Here is a 7,983-nt window from a genome sequence, read left to right as displayed (position 1 = left end):
AGGAATATTGAATATACCGTTGACTTCCAAAAGAAAGAACAAATCTGTCTTGGAAGAGGGACAGCCAAAATGCTCCTTAGAAGCAAGGATGGAGAGACTGAGTCTTACATACTTTGGACATGTTGTCAGGAGGGGTCAGTCCCTGGAGAAGGACATCATGCTTGGGAAGTACAGGGTCAGCGGAAAAGAGGAAGGCCCTCAATGAGATGGACTGACACAGTGGCTGCAACAATTGGCTCAAGCAGAACAACAATTGTAAGGATGGCGCAGGACCGGGCAGCGTTTCGTTCTGTTGTGCATGGAGTCGCTATGAGTCGGAACCAACTTGACGGCACCTAACAACAACAACAGCTAACTGAAACGCTAGTGGTGGTTTGAATCCACCCTAAGGCACCTCAGAAGAAAGGCCTAGTGATCTACTTCGGAAAGATCATAGCCATTGAAAACCCAGTGGAGCACAGTTCTATTCTGACACACGAGTTCGAACTGACGGCAACCGGTAGTGGTGGAATGGTCTTTCAGGCCTTGCCTAAGATACAATCTGCTATAGGGGAAGCCTTCCTTGACTGTCCCAGATTGAGCTGGATGTCACTCCAGTGTTCCCCTAGCACTTTATGCTCTCCCTTAACAGAGCACAGAGCACATTGTGTTGGAAGCCTCCACTGGGCTGTGCTCTCTACTAGACTGTAAGCTCCTTGCAGGCCAGGAGTGGTGATTTGCTCATCATCAAACTCCTAGCACAGCAGCTGGAACACAGTAGGTACTCAATAAATATTTACTGAGAGAATGAATAAATGTGCTTTATCCGGGAGGCAATTGGGAGCCATTCAAAGTCTTAAAGCAAGGGAGCCAGAGTGACCCTACCAGACCTGTGCTCGCAAGGACAAGCTCACGGCAAGCCTTGCACACAGGGACCTTTTGTCAGTGTGGAAGGCCGCAGATGAGGATGAAACAAATTCGTCTCTTTTGAGGTCTTGGAATTCTTATGCTGTAAAAAATGGCTTTTATCTCTCTGAACTACATCTGAACACTTGAAAATGCCAGAAACCACCATGGTAATGACCCTGGTTTCACCTTCCGGAGGTGGGATGCCTAAAAAAGCCTATGACTTAATTGAGTATGGGCCACAAACTTCCACTAGAACAGGGAGTCTCCCTACAAAGAAGTCCGTGGAAAGCCGAGGCTCTGTGGGGACCCACGGACGCTCCCCTGCGAAGAACTGGGGAGCAGCTTCCCAACTTGCCCTCCTTCATGCCATATCTACACTTGCCCACATCTTGTTCACCTTAAAAATCCAAATACTTCTTTCCATCCATGAAGACTGGGCTTTCCGCGTTTGGGACAGAGCTCATGTCATCTAGCTGGAGAAGGAACTGCCACGCGGTTAGAGCATCCTCATAAGCTGCTCCTGTGTGCCTCAGTTTCTCTGTCTGCCAAAGGGGCAGTCCCCAAACGGCGCTGCCTTAAATGATCAGGAATCTCGTCGTCTACGGGCACCTGGAAAGGTGCAAAAGTCAAGATGCATCCAGCATGCGCGAGATACAAGGAGAGGAGCCAGTGGGCCGAGGGAGTCGCAGAGGTAATCTCCGCCGAGGTGTGGGCTCCAGGCCCTGCAGCAGAAGGGACCCCGAGTCTTTCCTTGCACCCGCGCGCAGCAGGGGCCGGACAGCGGCAGCACTGACTGCCTGACGGGACAGACGGGGCGGGCTCGGCGCGGCAAGGCCTTGAGGGGCGGGTCCGGGCGCCGCGCCCGCTGCGCTCCCGGCGGCTGCTCCGGGCGCCGGGGGCGGGAGGAGGAGGAGCCACGTGGGGAGGAGCAAAAGCTGGAGGCCCGGGGAGCCGCGGGCAGAGCCAGAGTAGCGAGTCGGAGTCTGGACGCGCTGCCGGGGGAGCGCCCGCCGTCCGGGCCGCAGAGGCGCCTGCCTTTGATGCTCGGAGGGGAAGAATCGCCATTGCCTCTGGAGCCGGGGGTCCTGGGCTGCTTTCCTATCCCGCAGCTGCGAGGCTGTCCCTGCCGCCCGGCTGGGCCGGGCCGGACCAGACCCGCCACCTGCGTCCCGGTTGCGCCATGGATCCCTCGGAGAGGAAGATCTCGGTGTGGATCTGCCAGGAGGAGAAGCTGGTGTCCGGCCTCTCCCGCCGCACCACTTGCTCGGACGTGGTGCGGGTGCTGTTGGAGGACGGCTGCCGGCGACGACGGAGGCAGCGGCGGTGCCGGCGACGGGGGGCGGCTGGCGACTCTCCAGGCCCGGGGGAGCTACCGGAACCCACGGACGAGGACGAGGAGGACGACGACGAGGTGCTTCCGCAGGGCATGCTGTGTGGGCCCCCGCAGTGCTATTGCATAGTGGAGAAGTGGCGCGGCTTTGAGCGCATTCTGCCCAACAAGACGCGCATCTTGCGCCTCTGGGCTGCCTGGGGCGACGAACAAGAAAATGTGCGCTTCGTGCTGGTGCGCAGCGAGGCTTCATTGCCCAACGCGGGCCCTCGCAGCGCCGAGGCCCGGGTCGTGCTCAGCCGCGAGCGCCCCTGCTTGGCCCGGGGAGCCCCGGCGCGACCCAGCCTGGCTATGACCCAGGAGAAGCAGCGGCGGGTAGTGCGCAAGGCCTTCCGCAAGCTGGCCAAGCTCAACCGACGGCGCCAGCAGCAGCCGTCGTCGCCTTGTTCGTCCACTTCGTCTTCCACAGCCTCGTCCTGCTCGTCGTCGCCGCGGGCCCACGAAAGCGCGTCGATGGAGCGCATGGAGACGCTGGTGCATCTGGTACTCTCCCAGGACCATACCATCCGTCAGCAGGTGCAGCGGCTCCGGGAGCTGGACCGCGAGATCGACCGCTACGAGGCCAAGGTGCACCTGGACCGCATGCGGCGCCACGGGGTGAACTACGTGCAGGACACTTACTTGGTGGGCGCGGGCATCGAGCTCGACGAACCCAGTCCGGGAGAGGAGTCGGAGGCAGCGGCGACGGGGAAGGAGGCGGCGGTAGCGGTGCCCCTGGACGGCGAGACGCAGGTGGCGGCGCTGGAGGAGCTAGCCCGGCGCTGCGACGACCTGATGCAGCTACAGGAGCAGCGGGCCCAACAGGAGGAGTTGCTCGAGCGCCTCTCAGCTGAGATTCAGGAGGAGTTGAACCAGAGGTGGATGCAGCGGCGCCAGGAAGAGCTGGCGGCGCGGGAGGAGCCCCCGGGGCCCGACTGCGGCCCAGACGGCGAGCTTCTGCTGGAGCAGGAGCGGGTCAGGACGCAACTCAGCACCAGCCTTTACATCGGGCTCCGGCTCAACACGGACCTGGAGGCCGTCAAGTCGGATTTGGATTACAGCCAGCAGCAGTGGGTCAGCAAGGAGCGCGAGTTGCAAGGACTTCTTCAGACTTTGCACACTTTGGAGCTAACTATGGCGCCCGATGGGTCTCCCGGCTCGGGCGGACCCTCCCGGGATCCTGGGCCTCAGGCCTGTGCCGAGGTGTGGGTGGACCAGGCCCGCGGACTGTCCAAGAGCTGCCCTGGCAACGACGACGACTCGGATACGGGGCTGAGCTCTATGCACAGTCAGGATTCGGATTCGGTGCCTGTGTGCGAATCCCTTGTGTAGGAGAAGTAGGGAGGGAGAGGGTTATGGACGCTTCTCCCTTCCCAGCATAAAGCACCGGCTCGGCCGCCTCAGGGACTTGAAACTGGGCTGGGGGTGGGCTTGGAGCGCTTGCAGGCAGCAGCGCCCCACGGGGCGGGAGGAGGGCTCAAGACCGCTGAGCCGCAACGGCGCTCCTCTGGCTCCGGGGGTGAGTGTTTAGGAGGGTGAGGGACAAGGAGGCCGGTGTCCAATCCAAACGCTTTTAGGGGTAGGAGAGAGGGAGGTGGTGAGGACCCTCTGTATTGGAAAACAAGCACCCAGGGAAATTGACGTGGTCCGAGCCCATTTTCAAAAACAAACAAACAAAAAGTATTATGGAGATTTCACCACTCTTCTGTGTGGCAAGGACTGATGGCAGTTAGGACTTTAGTTTGTGGCATAAAGTGCTTTTAAAAGAAACACTTGGATGAATAGGAAATTCCTTGAATGTTAATTGTAACTGTAAACGTGTTAAAACTAGCCAAAGAGGACGCACTGGTGTTGGTCTCAGCCTTCCTTACATTTTTGATAAAGCCCATAGGCCCCAAAGTCCCGGCTTCTTACATTTCTGTAGTTTCACGCATTACGCATTCGCTAAACCGCTTGCCTTTTATTTTCTTTCAAAGGCAGAACTGTATTGAAGCATAACCCTGTATTTCCTACTAGTAAATACAGTATATTAAAAGGGATACTTTTTTTAAAAAACAATCTTTCATTATTACAAAAGCCAGACATAACCCTTTTGAGATATAAAGTACTGGCAAACATAATCCCTGGCTAAAATTTAATCTGGGCCTTTGGGGTTTTTTCCTGGGAAGGCAGGAGTGTTGTCCTTTAATTCATATCACCACTTCATTGACGCAGTTACTGTTCCTTTAGGAAAAATGAAAGGGAAGTTGCAGAATTTACATTCAGCACAACTAAATTTGCTTTTTAATGAGTGGTTAAAACTAAGACTTGAAAGCAGAGGTCTTCGTCACTGTTCAGCTTCTCAGTTGAGCTATCTGATTAAAAACAACCATGACCTCAACAGACTTGACCCAAACCCAAGTCTAACTTCAGTATCTTTGGTTAGACATTAGTTACTTGTTCAAACCTAAATTGAGACAGTGTAAATACCAGTGTTTACTAGATAAGGTCCAGAAAAAAAAAAAAAAACACTCTCATAGCACACCTTGGATGAATAATTTGATTAACAATTGCATGTAGCCATCAATAAAAGCACATAAAATGACTTGAATTACTCTTATCTGGCTCAAGCCTGTCCACATGCCAGGAGATGGAAGTGTTACACCTTCTTGGTAGTTGGAGACAGCCCTGGTGGGGACTCAGTGTAATCTTTCTAGGTATTTCAATGAGAACTTATCAGCTGTAGCTAGCTGCTGGCTGATTTCCCCCTGGAGCTCAGTACTTCTGAGGAATGTGGGCTCTAATCTGTCCTTGGAGGTATTAACAATGGGGTGTGTGCGTGGTGCTGGCCTGGTGCACAAGCCTGGTATCAGCCTAACTGTTAAGGAGCTGGCTCTAGTTTCAGCTCTAACGTGAAGATAACTTAAGAGGTCTTAGTTCATAGAGAGCCTTCTTCCCTTGCAGAGCTTCTCTGACTGCTTTTTGCCAGTGGGAGCCTGCCTGACTTCCTCAAACCCCCACTTATTTGGGCTGTCTCCTTTTTAGAGACAGCCCCCCCCCCATACTATTACAACACGTGTGGATGTTTCCAGGTTTTCAAGTAAAATGGGAATTAAAAGGCCATTTTCTTAATTGATGTTTTCAGAAGACATTTGCTGACATAATTATGGTTTTTTAGTTTAGTCTGGTGCAAAAAATATCTACGTATTTGGTCTTGTGCATGATTTAAATGAGAAAGGGACCGAAAGAAGCCCAGTGTCCCCAGACAATCATTCGATCCCATAAACACAAAGCTTAATGATAGCTTTCGTTTTGAGGCAGAGGTAAAATTCTCATTAGAGTGTGACAAATGCTACTTGTCTGAATGGTTTATGCTGGCAATGGGCTGACCTGGTGGTTTTTAAATCATTGTGCTTCCCCACCCACCCAAGGTGGTAAGGGAGGCGGGAGGCAGGAGGTGGTTCTTGGACGTTTATTAACTCAAAAGAGAACACAGGAGTTGGCAGAACAGGACTGCCTGGCAGAAAAAGGGCTGTTTCCCTTTTCACTATTATTATTTTAAACTTTGACGGGCTGCTGACATCAGCAAATATGCCTGAAGCCTGTAAAGCAAATAAGCCACATCACAGGAGGAAGGCCTGTGGGATTTTCTGGTGCTGTTTCCAGAACCTTCCTTGTGGAAGCTACCTGACAATGCTCCTCCAGTCAACTCTCCAGAAGGCCAGAGAGGCTTTGTTCATAACAAAGGGTAGCCTAGTCTCCCCATTTTTTCTTTCATCCAAATCAATCATATACCCAAAAGGCATTCTCTGTGTGGGTAAGAGAAAAAAGAACAGGGGAAAAAATAAAGAAAAGCAACAACAGTTCCTTTTAGAAGAGCTTTTATAAGCTAGGTAAGGCACCAAAAGAGTGCCTGCACCGCAGAAATGCTGAATAAAGGACAGACGTTTTTTAATTCCTTTCCTTTCCTGAATAGTCATCGTGGCACTAAATGAGAATGAAAGCATAGCTGTGAATGTACTTGTTGGTTGCTGTTTAGTCAATTCCAGCTGACTCACGGCAACCCTGTGTGTAGAGTAGAACTGCTCCATAGGGTTTTCAAGGCTCGTGACCCCTCAGAAGCAGATCACCAGGCCTGTCTTCTGGGGCACCCCTGGGTGGGTTTGAACTGCCAACCTTTCAGCTGGTAGTGGGGCACTTAGCCATTTGCACCACCCAGGTACTCTTGTGAATACACTAGCAGCTGGGAAAAGGAACTTGGTCCCTGTTCTCCAGACCTAAAGAAACCCTGGGAAGGAGCCAGCAAGCTCACGAGGGGAGAGGAGGAAGCACAGATCGCTCACTAGCCATCACTATCCTTTTTTGGCATTGAGGCAATTTATTCTCTGTCCTTAATTATCCCATTCTTGACCATCTCCCAAACCATAAAGATTCCATATGACATCCCTATGTGTGTTTAATTTCTTATAAGGCATGCATTATTATTAGTTTTTTTGCCCGTTAAAAAAGTTTTGTACTATGGTCTTTATGATGAACTTGAAAATAACATCAGTCAAAAGAAAGAAAAAACGCTGTAAATCCCAGTCATTAGAAAACTGCTACTACTAAAATTTGTTGTATTTCCTTCCAGACCTTGTGAAGTGTAAAGATTTCATGTTTTCTGTTTCTTAAAAGCACCATTTTGATAAGACCGTTTATATGTTTCTGCATTTATGTTTTGACAGACTCATTGTAAACAGAACCATTCATCTAGTGGCTGCTCCATAGCTTACGTAACTGTTCTCATGTTCTTAGGTTGTTTCTGATATTTTTTACTACGGTAAAATAACATAGTGATAAACTCCTTTGTGCACGTTTCACTAATTAGACTGCCCCTCCACCGCCTCTACCACATACAATAATACAGGTTCCCAAAAAGAGAATTCCCAGGTCAAAGAGTACAGACATTTCAAGGCTTGATAGGATTGCCAAACTGCCTTTTGAGAAAGATTTGTTTTAATTACAATCAGCTGTGACAACCAGCATGCTCCTTAGTGGTGGAGATGGTGAGACTTTCACTTGCTTACTTTGGATATGTCATCAGGAAAGACCAATTGCTGGAAAAGGACATTATGGTTGGTAAAGCAGAGGGAAACCTTCAGTGAGATGGATTGACAGAATAAGCCACAACGGTGGACTCAAACATACCAATGCTGACGAAGGTGGCACAGGACCAGAGAATATTTCATTCTGCTACCCATAAGGTCACTGTGAGTCGGAGCTAACTCGACAGCACCTAACAACATGCATAACAGTGCCTCTTTCTGTTTTATTTTGTTAAGGAACTGTTTTAATCAAAATCAACTAATCCTTGATGGCCTCAGGGACCAGCCCTGTCAATCACTGACTTAGAATCAGGGCTTCAAACTGGGTTTTTTTTCACCTGGTTCAAACCCCTGCTGATAATATGCATTTCTAACAAGTTCCCAGGAAGTTATACATAAGAATTACCTGGAGATCCTGTTAAAATGTAGATTCTGATTCAGTATATCTGGGGTGGAAATTCAGATTCTCAGCAGGGTACTTGTTAGAAATGCAAACTCTCAGCAGGGGTTTGAACCAGAATGACCCCCTTTAGAAGTCCTGCTTAGAATACCCTTACAATAGAAAGGGCCGATCAGCCAATCGGAAGTGTTAAGAGAGTGTGATGTTTTCTCTCCATTCCATTCCCTTTTCTTCCATGAGCACCTGCTCAGTAATAGCCACCT

The 7,983-nt window shown here is 50.7% G+C and overlaps 1 protein-coding gene across 1 annotated transcript; it reads left to right on the top strand.

The window, feature by feature from the left end:
• The first annotated feature begins 1,864 nt into the window (after nt 1-1,864).
• RASSF10 (Ras association domain family member 10) lies at nt 1,865-5,168 on the top strand. The gene has a single exon (XM_064288414.1). The coding sequence runs from the start codon at nt 2,069-2,071 to the stop codon at nt 3,587-3,589; it is 1,521 nt and encodes a 506-aa protein (XP_064144484.1). The 5' UTR covers nt 1,865-2,068; the 3' UTR covers nt 3,590-5,168.
• The last annotated feature ends 2,815 nt before the right edge of the window (nt 5,169-7,983 follow it).

The sequence above is a fragment of the Loxodonta africana genome, chromosome 7 (assembly GCF_030014295.1).
Source record: "Loxodonta africana isolate mLoxAfr1 chromosome 7, mLoxAfr1.hap2, whole genome shotgun sequence".
Lineage (NCBI taxonomy): Eukaryota > Metazoa > Chordata > Mammalia > Proboscidea > Elephantidae > Loxodonta > Loxodonta africana.
This window is presented reverse-complemented; position numbering and strand designations above follow the sequence as displayed.

Coding starts and splice junctions, on each gene's coding strand:
- RASSF10 (XM_064288414.1), top strand. CDS start 2,069: ATGGATCCCTCGGAGAGGAAGATCTCGGTGTGGATCTGCCAGGAGGAG.